At 40.6% G+C, this 15,943-nt stretch overlaps 1 protein-coding gene across 1 annotated transcript in view; it reads left to right on the forward strand.

Moving 5' to 3' along the window:
* ZNF638 (zinc finger protein 638) overlaps positions 1–9,520 on the forward strand; it is a 54,839-nt gene extending 45,319 nt beyond the window's left edge. Inside the window, exons 23-25 of the mRNA XM_063425730.1 lie at positions 6,220–6,312; positions 7,738–7,856; positions 8,135–9,520. Of these exons, the coding sequence (XP_063281800.1) occupies positions 6,220–6,312; positions 7,738–7,856; positions 8,135–8,188 (266 nt within the window). The 3' untranslated portion in view covers positions 8,189–9,520. The remainder of the gene's footprint in view (positions 1–6,219; positions 6,313–7,737; positions 7,857–8,134) is intronic.
* Positions 9,521–15,943: the final 6,423 nt, after the last annotated feature.

The following is a 15,943-nucleotide window of genomic DNA, read 5'->3' on the forward strand; positions in this document are numbered from 1 at the left end:
AAAAATGTGAATGTGAATGTTTTGTTTTGGTGGATGCCACTTGTCTACTCATTCCAGGCTTAGACCATGTATGTACAGGAGAATCCAGTCGCCCAGTGAGAGTTCCTAGTGTAGATAGGCCCTTGCAGACAGTGGGCTTTCTATACTGTCACATCGATAATGCACATGTCAGATGTTTAATCTAGAATCTTATACCACATATGGATTTGAAAGGCTAGTAGGTTCACTCATGCTTGCTTTATAAACTAAACTGGATTCTAAAGCAGCAACAGGTAGTTTGCAGAACCAATAAAAAAAAATCTTCTTAAATACTATATTGGGTTTGTCTGACTGCTGCAAGTGAAATAAAGATCAAAAGAAACTGAAATTGGGATAAGCAATACATCTGCAGAAGGAGGAAAAAACAAGTAGGGGGCTGCGTCACATACAGATGAGCGACTAAACTACTAAATATAATATTAACAAGCAAAGGTATGTGAGCGCTCCAAATTGATAAATCATGACCACTTAAACACTACTCCAAAACAGCAGCTGCTGAACACAACTAATATAGATCAGTTTAATAACTCTGGGATAGTCTAGATTAATGTGATTATATACAAAATGTATTTATTAAACATATAAAAATAAATGAAATCAATTCAATATGGATACAGTAATGATAAATGTATCACAGCAACATTATGTCCAGATCAAAGTCCAGAAACACACAGTGTGGGGCCCCAACACTGATACAAAATGTGTACCAATTGGAACTGGAAAATGTGCACATAAAAATTAAATGTATGTAAGAAATATATAAAATAAATGATACCCAGACACATACATTATCTCGGGGGGAGGGAGCTCTTAAACTCTCCAAACAACTGGGTCTAGGTTAAGGGTGTTGCTGTGAACAATTTCCCCGAGTTAAAGAACTCTGGCGGTAAGCCAAAGCAACTTACCCTGTCCGCCCGACCTTCGTGTGAGGTTAGAGGAGCATGCAGACTCCCTACCACGAGCTAGGATGTGCAAGCAGATGCGATCACAGCTGGAAATACAGAGAAGACGGAACGCAGATCATCTACGCGTTTCGTCCCCTTTGGAGGACTTTCTCAAGACTAAGATCTGCTACCCACAAGCTGGGTTTAAGTGGCCATGATACTTAAATTGAGGATAATTTAACATGGGGCAAATAGCCTAATGAGTGCATTTAGAATGCAAATACGAAATGCAACACATGCTAAATAACAACCCCTAAATGTTACTCCATCATAAAAGAAAGGTCTTATAATACAAAACATAAAAATACATTCGACATAAAATTAATAGCCACCATCTAATCGGTGGTATAGCGCTCTCAATTGAGTAGTATTAAAAGGTGAGGAAAACCAATACATATAGAATAGAAACTGCATGCACCAAAAAAAATAAATATTTTTTTAATTAAATCCAAATCATCAGTCATAGATAGCTACCATAAATTTGAGATGATGAGACTGGGAAGATTTAGGGTTAAAAATACCCATATGATATAATTTTTTATACATTCATTCGAACTTGACAATGATCAAATGAAAAAAGTTTTTGTATGTAAGTGAGGAAAATCACTATTTACACATTAGCCCTCGACAAAAAAAATTCTAAAAGTGGGACTAATGTTGCATGTATATACTGTACATAATTGTGTTGCATATATATATTGTTTATAATCATATACCGTATTTTTCGCTCCATAAGACGCACCTCACCATAAGACGCACCTAGTTTATAGAGGAAGAAACCCAGAAAAAATATATTCTGAACAAACTGTCCCATAGTGTTTCTTACTATGGGACAGTTTGTTCAGAATATTTTTTTTTCTCCCCTGTCCCATAGTGTCCCCCCCTCCCCATAGTCTTCACCCCCCCCCTCCCCATAGTCTTCACCCCCCCCTCCCCATAGTCTTCACCCCCCCCTCCCCATAGTCTTCACCCCCCCCTCCCCATAGTCTTCACCCCCCCCTCCCCATAGTCTTCACCCCCCCCTCCCCATAGTCTTCACCCCCCCCTCCCCATAGTCTTCACCCCCCCTCCACATAGTCTTTACCCCCCTCCCCATAGTCTTCATCCACCCCCCCTCCCCATAGTCTTCGTCCACCCCCTTCCCCATAGTCTTCATCCACCACCCCTCCCCATAGTCTTCATCCACCACCCCTCCCCATAGTCTTCATCCCCCCTCCCCATAGTCTTCATCCCCCCTCCCCATAGTCTTCATCCCCCTCCCCATAGTCTTCATCCCCCTCCCCATAGTCTTCATCCCCCCCTCCCATAGTCTTCATCCCCCCCTCCCATAGTCTTCATCCCCCCTCCCATAGTCTTCATCCCCCCCTCCGCATAGTCTTCATCCCCCTCCCCATAGTCTTAATCCCCCACCCTCCCCATAGTCTTCACACCCCTCTCCCCATAGTCTTCACACCCCTCCCCTCCCCATAGTCTTCACCCCCCTCCCCATAGTCTTCACCCCCCTCCCCATAGTCTTCACACCCCTCCCCATAGTCTTCACCCCCCCCTCCCCATAGTCTTCATCCCCCCTCCCCATAGTCTTCATCCCCCCTCCCCATAGTCTTCATCCCCCCCTCCCCATAGTCTTCATCCCCCCCTCCCCATAGTCTTCATCCCCCCTCCCCATAGTCTTCATCCCCCCCTCCCCATAGTCTTCACCCCCTCACCTCCCCTCCCCATAGTCTTCACCCCCTCACCTCCCCTCCCCATAGTCTTCACCCCCTCACCTCCCCTCCCCATAGTCTTCACCCCCTCACCTCCCCTCCCCATAGTCTTCACCCCCTCACCTCCCCTCCCCATAGTCTTCACCCCCTCACCTCCCCTCCCCATAGTCTTCACCCCCTCACCTCCCCTCCCCATAGTCTTCTCTTCTCTCCCATATTCTCCTCTCCCATACTGTCCCCCTCCCCTTGTCCCATAATTACTTACCTGTCTTGTAGCGTTTCTCGGCAGAACAGGGCGCACCGCGGTACTGGAACTTCAATTTCAGGTTACGGTTTCCGGCGGGACTGAAAGGAAGTGTGCACACTGAGCTGAGTGCGCACTTCCTTTCAGTCCCGCCGGAAACCGGAACCTGAAATTGAAGTTCCAGTACCGCGGTGCGCCCTGTGCTGCCGGCCAACGCTACAAGACAGGTAAGTAAAGCTTCATATTCGCTCCATAAGACGCAAAGACATTTCCCCTCACTTTTGAGGGGAAAAAAAGTGCGTCTTATGGAGCGAAAAATACGGTAAATCCTATGTCTTATCCTCATAATCGCATTAGAAAAGTAGAGAAATATATACTAGTTATCCAAAATGAGGAGGAGAAGTGCCCAAAGGGAATTTTTCACTCTCAACTCTCTATATGGAACTAGTATATTGAGAGCAACCCACACTCACACATGTATATAAATCTTAAAATATAACCTTTAATGAAACCATTAAAACAAGATATGAAATTAAAGAAAATTGTTAACATAAGGGCTGTGATCAACAGACCATTCGAATAAGTACTCATGAGGCTAGATTGCCTTGGTCTAATAGCAACAAAAGTGGTTATTGGTTGAGGAGAAAAATAGTGATCAAAAGAAACAAAAACAAAATATAATAGTAGAAAATAAATCCGTACATCAATTATATCTGTGCTCCCAAAAAAGGGGGGAGCCAGGTAATCCTCAGAAACCAAAAATTATGCCACCCTGGAGATAGTTTCATGTAACAAAAACCTCCTGATAATTGCTAAGGAAAACGTCCCAGCAGCTAAAGGACCTAAAGCAGCTGTCTGTTAGGATTCGTTTACAAAAATTCTGCTGATAGTGGCTAGGAGAAAAGCAAATATATAGAAATCGTTATCAAAACTCCCAACCCCTCCGTTGCAATACGAAAATCCTACTTGCTAACTGTCCCTGCCGCTGGAGGTAGAAACAACTAATGCAGTCAATCTTGCTATGCTAGAGAATTATCTGGAGAGATATATTAGAAAGGCTTCTTATCGGTCCCTAGTCTCCAGCTCCATTTCTAGCTAAAATAAATACACAGGCGTCCCGACGCGCGTTTCGCCAATACTTGGCTCGTCCAGGGGAACCGGGTCACAGAGCAGTGATCGTTTAAATATCCCGCCCTCAATTCCCATTGGTTGGTATTTTCGTCAGCCAATGCTGGAAGGGGAGGGACAGTGGAGTTAGGCTAATTGACAAATTAACCCTTTGTGGCCGGGTTAAAAATCGGCACATCAGAATATCAGTAAATGTTATAAATCTTTTAAGGTAAAGTAGGAAAAAAAGGGGGAATAAAATATGACAATGTTATCCTAATGGACAATAAAGTTTCCATAGTGTCCGACAAAGTCCAGAGTCTTTCGAGACGATACTTTTTCACAGTAATTATGTATATACAGACAAGTAAATATGTGGCATCTATTTGAAACTTAATGTCTAATGATTAGTTATGAAGTGACATGCATTAGAATTGAGGCAGTGATTCTAAAACGGACAAAAGATCAAAAAAGGTCAAAAAGCATAAACCATAAAAATAAAAATAAATTGATAAATCCATGCAGTCAAATAAAGACCCAAATGTATATGCTGAATCCCAATGTATCCACTGGTAATTCATAAGCTCCTGACCTTATAGGGAATTAAAGCTTTATTTGCTTGTTAGTGGACAAATTTAATGTTAAAAAAAGAGGAAATCAAATTAACAATGATGCAGGAAAATGAATAATCACATTTTTCAGATCTGTTTGTTTGATTCAGATGGCTTAAAGTGGAATCCCTCTTTTAGGAGTGAATAAATGGGGTGAAATTAAATTCTTCATTAAGACCTTTGGGGTATAGAGTCTGAAACAGGTAGATCCAGCGGGATTCTGCCTTCAGTAGAGATACATTAATATCTCCTTTTCGATGGTTAAGAACAAGTTTTTGTATCACCTGAAATTGTAAAACCTTAGGTTTAGAAGCATGGCCCACCCCTTGTTTGTAAATAATATTTCCCGTTGAAGGTGAAATAATTCTGTGTTAATACAAATCGAAGCAGGGTCAGAATGAAGGTTTGATCCTGTTCTCTAAATGTTCCAGATTTTTCCAAAAAGTAGGCCGTTCTCGTGTGGGATGTTATTATATAGCGCCACTACGTCAAGACTGGCTATAGACGTATAGGGAGGCACCATCAAGTTCTCAGAGACGAGAAGGGTCTGTTTGGTATCCCGTATGTAGGAATTCAGTTTCTGTACCAGTGGTTTTAATAGTTTATCTAGGAATTTGCTTGCTCGTTCAGTCAGACTGTGATTTCCTGATATAATCGGTCTCCCCGGTGGTTTGAGCATATCCTTGTGCACCTTAGGGAGACAGTAAAAGGTTGCTATAGTTATATTAGATTGTGAGACAATGTATCTGAATTCATTTTGAGTGATTATTTTGTCTGTTAGAGCTATCTGTGCAAGCTGTTGTAATGCCTTAAAGAAAACCTTAGTTGGATCTTCTTTGAGTATCTGGTAGGCAGAAGTATCAGATAAATGTACCATGCACATATCCACATATTGTTCACTTTGCATGAGAACAATATTACCCCCCTTGTCGGAGGATTTTATAATGATGTTATCTTGTTGTTTAAGCTCCTGAAGAGCCAATTTTTCTTCATAATTCAAATTGGATATGGGTGGTTGGTGAATACCTTGGTTCTCTAATTCATTGGTACAGATCTGAACAAATAGGTCAATACAAGGGAATTCTTTGAGGTTAGGGGTAAACCAAGAAGGTGGTTTCAGGTCAGTGAGTGAGTCACCAAGTACCTGTTCAGAGGATAAATCTGTCAGGAGTTGGAAGATATCCCTATCTTCTGGGGTTAAGCCTAATTCTTTGAGATTTTTTATGGGGAAAAGTGGATATGACTTCCAATATAACAAGTCACAATTCTTAATATGTCTAGGGATCGATGAGGTAGAAGACTTTTGTCTGACTGCTGCTAAGAGAAAAGGATATGGTCCAGTACTCCTCCAGATATGGGCAAAAATCTATTCTTGATTTTTTTTACATTATAATTTGAAAAGATTTTTGCACACAGTGTTGGCCCATTTGTTAACCTTTGTAGCCTGCATGGGTTTCCTATATCCTCAGCAGCAGCTGTGTCAATGCCAATTATTCCTGATGGCTATTTAAAGATGTGCACCTTTATGGAATCTTCATGAACATTGTGTTATTTGCCATTTGTTTCTGCAGCGGATTCTGGAACTCCTTCAAAGAAGAAGAAAGTTGAATCTCCTTCAAAGGAATCACCAAACGCAGGGCCTTTCAACCCCAGTACACCAATAGGTGAGTAAACCATGTGATATGCTGGCTATTCATTGAACAAACTGGCCTCTCGGAACACTACAGGCACCAAAACCAATTCATGCTCCTTGCATAGGATATTGTACAGGGGGAATTCTCCCTGTTTTTAGCCACAGCGCTCTGCTCAGCCCAGCTTCCACTTTGGCAGGATTATTCACTATAGACTGGATATCAATTAAATACAAGTTGATCAATTGAGGAGATGAAAGGTGATCTGGAATTATTCTCCATCTCTGCTTTAGTCTGTTTGGCTATTGGACTGAATTTTGCAATTCAGCTTTAAAGTAGCACTCTAGGCACCCGAACCACTACAACTTAATGTAATGGTTAAAATAATTGTCCCTGCAGGCTGGTCAGTGTGAACACGGCCTTTTCTTAGAACTGCCCCTCTACACCACCTCTATTGTTTGTCACTTGTGAATGGAGACACAGAACGCTCCACATGGAGATGCATTGAGCCAGTGCACTTCTGAGAAGATGCCGATTAGCCACGCATGTGCAGAAGCCTTCTCCTGTGACTCCCTAATGGGAGGAGGAGGCTGAATCTAACTAGCTAGTTTAGCACTTTAGTGTTCGTGTTTTTCTAATTTGCTTACCATAGCAGTGATTAGTTTACTGCGTAGGTTTTTTATTAAATAAGCTGCCTTTAGTATGGATTTCCATGACACAACAATAGGAAATGTTAGGACTCCCTATACTCCAGGTATATGTATTTCTTTTTTTGGGGGGGGGGGGGGAGGGGGGGTGTTATTTTGAATGCACTAAAAATTGGTGTGGTGGGGCAGGGAACACTCTGTGATAAAATTTGAATTCTCTCCGGAGTGTGCGAGCATGGCTTGTATGCCAATACACTAACAATAAGTTGATTATTAAGGAAAGGCTTTTATTTGTATGGCTAACTGAAGGCAAGTGTTCGCAATGTGTATTTGTAAACCCTGGTCAAAACCACTTTTCTGAAAATTGTGGCATTTTTTTTGCAAATAAAGCATGCAAACTGTAAATAGCATTATTTGTGCTATATATCTTCTCGTGTACAGCGGCAGCACCTGAGGAGATGTTCTCCTTTACGAAGGACGAGTAAACATGGCAAAAATACTAATAAAATGAAAACCTGCTCCTCCCTCTCCCTCATACCTTTTTAAAAGGTTGCTCCTGGCAAGACTTGTCCTGCGAGCGGGACGGATGGATAATCCATAGGTCTTCAAGGTCCATATTGAAGGGAAGGTGATGCATATGGTTGATGCTTGGGTGGTGCGGCCCGATAAACGTTTACTTTATATCATTCTTGGCTAGAAATGTCCTGGCTTGAGAGATGCGTACTGCAGTAAGCAGCTTGCTTCATTGTTTTACTACTTTTGTCCTTGTTCATAAATGTTTTTAGATTTTCAGTGATCAATATTTTCACAGGAATGGAATTTCTGGTCCCAAAAGCTGGTTTCTTCTGCGAGCTTTGTTCACTTTTCTACATGGACGATGCATCAATGTTGAAGCATTGCAAGAGTCTGAAGCATCATCAGGCGATTGAGGTAAGAAAAGCATGGCTGACAGGCCAGGTTATACCTATACATTTCTTACTACCACAAACCTATTCTAATTATGAGTTGGACATAAAACATTATTAACCTAAGGCTTATCATAACAAATTCTACATTATATAGTTATCCAAATGTTTACTTTACGTCCAAATGGAAATATTCCTATCTGAAAGCCATGTATGCTGGATGATGTTGATTTTTAAAAGAACAAAGATCTGCTTATGATTGTTGCTTATTTCTACAACTTACCTTCTTTCTCCTCTTTTCAGAAACAGATGGCCAAGGAAGCCGAATTGCCCTCCAAGGACAGCAAGGAAGCATAAAACCGAAAACAGAACAGAAAACAAAACCTTAAAGGCGAAGTTCTATGTTAAATTAAAAAATGTGAATAATATACATCTGTTAATACACAATCTGTTAGGGTGAAAACAATGTCGTTTTTAAACAAAAAGGCAAGAAATTCCATTTATGGCGCTGTATTTTGTTCACGTCACTGTAAATACCTTTTCTGCTGTGAGAATCTTCCATTTAGTATGGTCACATATCTCTGATCACACGGAATTTCTTGTGACAGAATTTTTATTTTAATTTTTTTTTTTGAGGCAGAGGCATACACAGGAGGTCACATAGACAGCTAGAGAAACACACTGTAGAATGAGCACGGTGAGCAACAGACAAATCCACACAGTCTGGAACCTTGATTTCACCCAATTAGTTTGTTTGGCAGTTTGACTTCAATGTCCTGTTAAGTGCAGTTTTATCAGATTGCCTTTCAAAACCACAATGTTTTCATTTGCTGAAATAATCTAGTTGTTATTTTTTACCGGTACTGCATTAATTTTGTATTACTTGCCCTTTAACCAAGTTTTTAGGGTCCACTGTGTATTTTATTTTAATTAATGATAAAGTCATGGTTTCAAACAGTTGTTCATGTTGTAGAAATATTCCTTGTAGACGGATGTTGATAGATTTTTGTTTTGCTTGCTTGGTTTGTCTTTATCACCGTTCTAGTAAATATTTTCCTATACCAGTTTGTAATTAATTTGGTCATAGCGGTTTCTCTAACCCCATCCTGTGCTTCTCTGCCATTTCATGCGGGGCAGATATCATTGTCACCCTTCTGCTGATGTTACCCCTCTAAACACATTGCATAGATGTATGTCATGTCATTTTGAAATATTGCTTTTGTATTTTGTTGTTAAATAATTGTGGAAGAATTTTCCTTATACTTTTTTTTATTTAAAATAACAAACCCACACGTTTTTACATTTTTCATGTCTTGGGTAAATTTATTAAGTTTTGATCAGTACAGAGCAAGATTTTGAACTGCATAAAATGTTTTTGTGATCTTACTCAGAACATTGTAGCTTAATAAATACTCCTATAACCACCTCACAACACGAATAATAGTTAGTATCACTTTTTTTTTTTTTTTTGCTTATTTGCAAAAATCTGCATAAATTAAAAGCTAAAACAAAGTGCATTTCTAAATAAAACAAATTGTTTGAATTTATGCTTAATGATGTTTATGGTTTTCCAATGTTATCCAGTGATTTAAGATGAGCTCACCAGAGCTGAGAAACTCCCAATTGTTTGTACAGCCATCCCAGTAATGTTTAAATACTGATAAATAAATGGTATTCCGTATAATTTCACCCTGTAGCAGAATATATGTTCATAGTGCACTCCACGAAACTCTTGCAAGGTTTCGCTTTAAATAGTAAACGTTATCGCTCTATTGTGCTTATTGTTTGCGACTATTTTAACCCCTTAAGGATGGTGGGCGTTCTATGCCGTCTTTAAGGAGGTGAATTAGCACACCAACCGTCTGCCACCCTCTCTACGCTTACCTAGACCGGCAATCCCAATGTTTTATCAGATTTCCCTACCCATGTCACTTCCGGTGAGGAGAATCAGCTGGAGCCTGTGCTGCACATGCATGCGATCACTCCTGCTGGGTTTGGAAAATCTGATAGAGGCTCTGAGCATGTCCTGGGTACTCCTCCACAGCAAGGTCCTGGAAGGGAAGTAAAGCTAGTTTTACACTTACGTTATAGTTAGTGCTTTCTCTAAGCTCAGGCACATGGGACATTTAGGGTTGAGTGAGGGTTCAAATTAGAGTTTGTTAAATTATTTTAACCTCTCTCACTAATGAAAAGCGTAAAGACATCCAGCGTCAGGTAAACAGTTATCACTCAAATGTAATTATTGCAGTTTTTTTAAACGCATCAATAATTACCTTTGCAGAGTTAAGGGGACTGGGACTATGCACCCAGACCAACTTCAATGAGCTGAAGTCGTCTGGGTGCCTATAGTGTCCCTTTAACATTTGAGTGTTGGCCCAAGTTAGTCTTCATCATATTATAGCTGTATTTATGTCACAATGACTTTTAAACTGTGGGTTGGGATCCAAAATCAGTCACTGGGTAATAAAGGTTTTGTGAAATATATTTATATTGGAACAGTTTTAGAATCTGTGACTGGGAATTTTCCAGTTGAATAAAGCTAATGTCAGGCATGTTGAAATGTTATCCTCTGTTTTGTCGGTATTAGGAATAAAGCAGTATCTAGGATAGACTAGTAGAATAGTTCTTTGGGCACAATTAAAATGTGTATCTTAAACTTTACTTCTAGTATTGAGTAAACACGTTTTAACCTTCATATACTTTGCTGAACGATATTTAATCCATGAAGCTTCATTTATAGTAATCTCTCCTTTAATGCCTGCAAGTTTGCAAAAAATTGTCTGCTCACCCCTGCTTCCAAACTGTAAAGAAGGTTTCAATGGGTCATACTGTTCCTAGAGGGGGGGAGGGGGGTTGCTTTGCATATTCCAAAGATTGCTATGACAGTTTTAAATGCCTTTATTTCAGAAATGTAAGATTTACCCATTCACTGGATGTGGGCATTATGTTCAATACAGCACATTTTCTTTTTACATTCTCTTGCCATATTTAGTAAGCCGTGCTGCTAGTAATGCCTTCAGTGTTCGTACAAATACCTGTAGGCAAGGTATATAATATAACCATATAATTATTTTCCTAACATTATAATATAAATAATTGTGTACATTCACATATTTTAATTTTGAGGCTATCTGTATACATGTTTTTTTTTTTATTATTATTATTATTATATGCTTGCTATGCATCCGTTGTTACAAATGAAAGGGTTAAAACTGGTGGAGAAAATGATACAATGTGCCAGAAAACCAGGATATATCTATAATTTATTTAAATTATAATGATAGAGTATAAACCATCCAAGTTATAAATATTGCATGAGAGGAAATAGGTTGTGTTTTGACTGGTCCAAAAAAATAATTCCCTGCAAATGTTATTTTATAATCGGTATTTATTATTGGGCCATAGACCTTTGTATAATCAGTGGCTTGCCCCTGGTAACCTGCCAAATCTGAAAGGGACACTCCACCCACACAGATGAAATGGCATACAGACTGCTGAATTACGTTTTCCCCCAAGCCAAACTTGAATGAAAAACAAAATTTATTAGAACAATGTGCTGTGCACATCTCACCATGCTAATATTAAATTCAAAAATTGATAATATATTTTACTCTTTATAATGCCTTGAAAATATATTTTTTATAAAAATGTTCATGTAAAGGGTATCTGCCATGTCTGCTACAGTTTATGCTAATTTTATTGAGTATAACATTCTATCTATATACATTGAGTAAGCAGATTTGCTAGAAAATGTATGGAGTAGGAAAAAAAACTAATTTAAAGTAGTTTTTTCTCCTACCTGCCAATCAGTTGTTTGGTGTACAGTTTAATAATCGACAAAAGAAAATAGAAAATACTTATCACGGGCGGTTTTTCTGCTGTTCATGCATAGCAACCATAATGCACCTGCTGCTGTTGCTATGGTAACACCATAATCAATGCTGCTACCTCCGGATCGCAAAAACAAAACCAGCATATCGGCATCAGGCGAGGTTGAGTCTGTTTGGGAAAGTGTCACATAACGGCAAATCCCAGAAGGCTGTGGGAGGAGTAAATATGGACTGGAGGTGGGTGTTGCAGAAAAGTGTGAGAAGCACTAGCCATCGTGTATTTTCTGCAACTCGTACTTTCAATTCAGAGTAAGGGGTTTGGTTGCAGAAATAAATAGGTGAGCTCCCCTTTTTTTTTTTATGAAGAAATGGTAGTGCTGTAAGGGAGGTACAGTGAGCAGGTCTCAATATATCATATTTAATACATCATGTATCCCTTTTGATACACATCATTAACACTTTTAAGAATCATTCATGTAGCAGAAATGCCAGGTGCTCTTGGAGGGGCCTGCTGGTCAGCCTCAGGAATATGGACCTTGGCCAATGTATTTTTAAAAGGCTCTGTTCATGCCTTTTGACTTAGCTGGGTCGGTATCTGGCATTCACTGAACAGCTTATGCTTATTGGGTTCGTATAGCGAATGAACTACCCTACCGCCAGACCACCCAGGAGAGGCATGTGCTGCTTGTTGACCCCTTTCAACACCTTAATCGCAACATTCTGGGTGGTCGTCATTTGTATGTGCGGACACATGGCGGTGGGAATCTTTAGCCGCGAACACGTACAGCTGTGTTTTGTCTTAGAGTGCATGGAATTGTAATCGGACACTCGACGGCACAAACACAGCTGGGACTTCCATCTCTGTACGTTCGGCTGGATTCATATGAGAAGAGTGGCATTTGGTGGGAACACGCTACCGAACGAGGGACACAGATAAAGAACACGTACGAACAGTTTAATTCATACATATTGTATTGTGAACTCCTGAAAGAGACCAACTTCACAGCCTGATTTCATGGAACTCTTTTGGGCAGGAGCCTCGTGTGCAGTTGGTCAAATTATGACCTCCGTGGAAATCTCAAACCCCTGAACCGATCTGGGTGATTTTTTTGGGATATGTTGGTTTTGGGGTTTCCATGTGTTTTATGGGTACTTTTGGGAGGTTGTTCAAATGTGTGTTTTCCTTGCCTGGAGATAATTGAGTTTAGTACAGTTGCTGACTCAATTATCTCTCTGGCACATTGGAGGGATTATCTTGTTTTGTACATGGGGGGTACTGTTTTACTCGGGAGACTTCGCTAAACACAAATATTGGTGTTTCAAAACAGTAAAATGTATTACAACAATATCATCAGTGAAAGTGAAGTTTTTTGCATATTTCACACACAAACGGCAATTACACTGACTATATAATTCTTGTTATACGTTTTACGGTTTTGAAACACTAATATTTGTGTTCAGCAAAGTCTCCTGAGTATAACAGTACCCCTAATGGACAGGTTTTATCATGTTTTCAAAAGTTACAGAGTCAAATATAAGGCTTGCATTTCATTTTTTTCACATTGAAATTTGCCAGATTGGTTACATTGCCTTTGAGACCGTATGGTAGCCCAGGAATGAGAATTACCCCCATGATGGCATACCATTTGCAAAAGTAGACAAGCCAAGGTATTGCAAATGGGGTATGTCCAGTCATTTTTTAGTAGCCACTTAGTCACAAACACTGGCCAAAGTTAATTTTTGTTTTTGTGTGACAAATGCAAAAAACTAATATGAAGGCTAACTTTGGCCAGTGTTTCTGACAGAGTGGCTACTAAAAAAGGCTGGATATACCCCATATTGAATACGCTGGGTTTTCAATTTCAGCAAATGGTATGCCATCATTGGAGTAATTCTCATTCTTGGACTGCCATATGGTCTGAAAGGCAACATTACTAATCTGGCAAATTACAATGTGTATAAACTGAAAAATGTAACATGTTATATTTGACCCTGTTATTTTCCAAAACACCATAAAACCTGTACATTGGGGGTACTCGTGAGACATCGCTTAATACAAATATGTGCATTTTATTGCAGTAAAGGCAAACAGTATTATGACATTCACAGTTAAAATGGCACGCAAAGCTAAAAATAAATGTAATTTCTCGCACTTTTTTAGATTTTATTTTCATAATAAATTGTTATATATATATATATATATATATATATATATATATATATATATATATATATATATATATATATATATAAATAGTTGATGTGAAATGAAAGCCCTGTTCTCCTGAACAACATGATATATGATAAGTGTGGGTGCACAAAATATGAAAGAGGTGAATTACAGTTGAACAGACATATAGCGCAAATATCAGGTTTTGTTTACGTTTTGTTTTGATCAGAATGTGTACAATTGCTTCCATCCTTACGGGGTTAAATTTGAAATTCATTTTGAATTCCCAATTTAGTAAATAAACCTGTTAATAAATAATTGTGGTGTAAAATGTTATTAAAGCCAGCACATTGGGGGCAGAGTTAGCGGACGAACAGAGCAGATGTGCTGCAAAAGAGCTCCGCTACAACAAGCCTGTAAAAGTTATCAAACACGCCTAAAATCGCTCGTTTTCCAGCAAAATATGCATTAGCAACATTGGGAAGAAGTCCAGACGCCAGGGACCCGTTAAAACAGCGGGATCCCAAGACATTGGAGATCTCCTGCTCCGACCTTCCAGGGCCTTGAAAATGGCGACTCGCTCTCAGCCTCCTACGAAGAACGGGCTATGGACGAGCTGGACGAGATCCCAGCCGCAGGGGGGCTCCATCACTCCTCCTCCGATGAAGATAACGAACTGCCAGCTACCAAGGGCGACATTAAGGCGCTCCTCCGCAACATCCGTGGGCTATTTGCGGCAGACATCGCCATAGTGCGAGAAGACATACACAATATGGAGGGACGCATAACTGACACACAGGGACTCTCCTCCAGATGCTTAACAATGGACCCTGACAGCAGAGCTCCAAAAAGCCCAAGCACAACTTATCACTTGAATGGACACCATGGAGGAGCAGAAATATTAAGATCAGGGGCATCCCTGAGTCAATCACGTCTGAGGAGCTGCCCCACTATTCCAGGAGGCTGCTGAGCACCATACTAAAGCCCAGGCAGAACAAGCGAGTCCCGGTGGATGGGGTATCCCGCATACCTAAAGCTACGAAGGCCCCAGCTGACTCCCCAGGGGACGTTATCAGCCAGTTCCAGACGAGACCAGCGCAACTACAAGTAATGGCAGTGAGGGGACAACCCACCTATCCCTTCGATAATGCTCACCTCGTATTCTTTCAGGATCTATCCAGACCTACGCTGTTATGGAAAAGCCAGTTCAAACCTCTGACCTCGACACTACTCAACCACTCGATTCCATACCGTTGGAGCTTCCCCGGGTGCCTGGTCATATCGCAAGGAGAGAGGAACTTACGACTTACCACAGCTGCAGAATCGGACGCAGCGCTCCAGGCCTTGGGCCTAAAGCACCATCTGGAGCAAGAGACGCAGGTACCGTGGCGAAGAACACTACATAATTGGGAGATAGATTAGCTAATACCGTTCCAGCCATCTGGAACCCACAAAACGGGCCAGGCCCCCTCCTCTGCAAATTCAACCTCCATTAACCCAGGGAGGAAGGAGCAGCACAGACCAGGTACCTGAGGAACTGAACTCATTCAGCCTTATTCAAAGGCCTGCCCTGCCCCTCCCTGTTCTCCCTACTCGGGAACAATGTGGTCAGTTTTAGGTTCCAAAGTTCAGCGTTCGGCAGCAAGGAGCCTTCACCCACACATGGGCCCCACGAACCAAGGGAGAACACCGGGGGAGAGCTCTGGCATACCTGGGCGCAAACACACCTGCTCATATACAAGCGCTTACCGTGGCGAAAGCCAAGGCAAAATATGAATCTTTGTGTCGCTGGTACCTGGCGAAACGATCCCATGGCGCTTGTAACGGTAGCCTAGAGACTGTTTCTAAATGTTTCCAACGACACTCATCAGTATGTAACATTGAAGGACTTGTTCCTTAATAATACTTCATACCTCCTGTAGCGGAGAGGTAGTATAATCCACAAGGTCTCCGCTGATAGACAGGAAAAGCAGGTAATCATCCACATAGACAGGTACAGCATACAATAATCCCGGTAGCGTATAGAAATCCTTCCCTCCCAAGAACTAGACGAAACATAGGCTGGGAGTCAACTGAGTTCTTTATTCACAGGTCACAGTATTTATGGGATTT

The sequence above is a fragment of the Pelobates fuscus genome, chromosome 6 (genome assembly GCF_036172605.1).
Source record: "Pelobates fuscus isolate aPelFus1 chromosome 6, aPelFus1.pri, whole genome shotgun sequence".
Classification (NCBI taxonomy): Eukaryota; Metazoa; Chordata; class Amphibia; order Anura; family Pelobatidae; genus Pelobates; species Pelobates fuscus.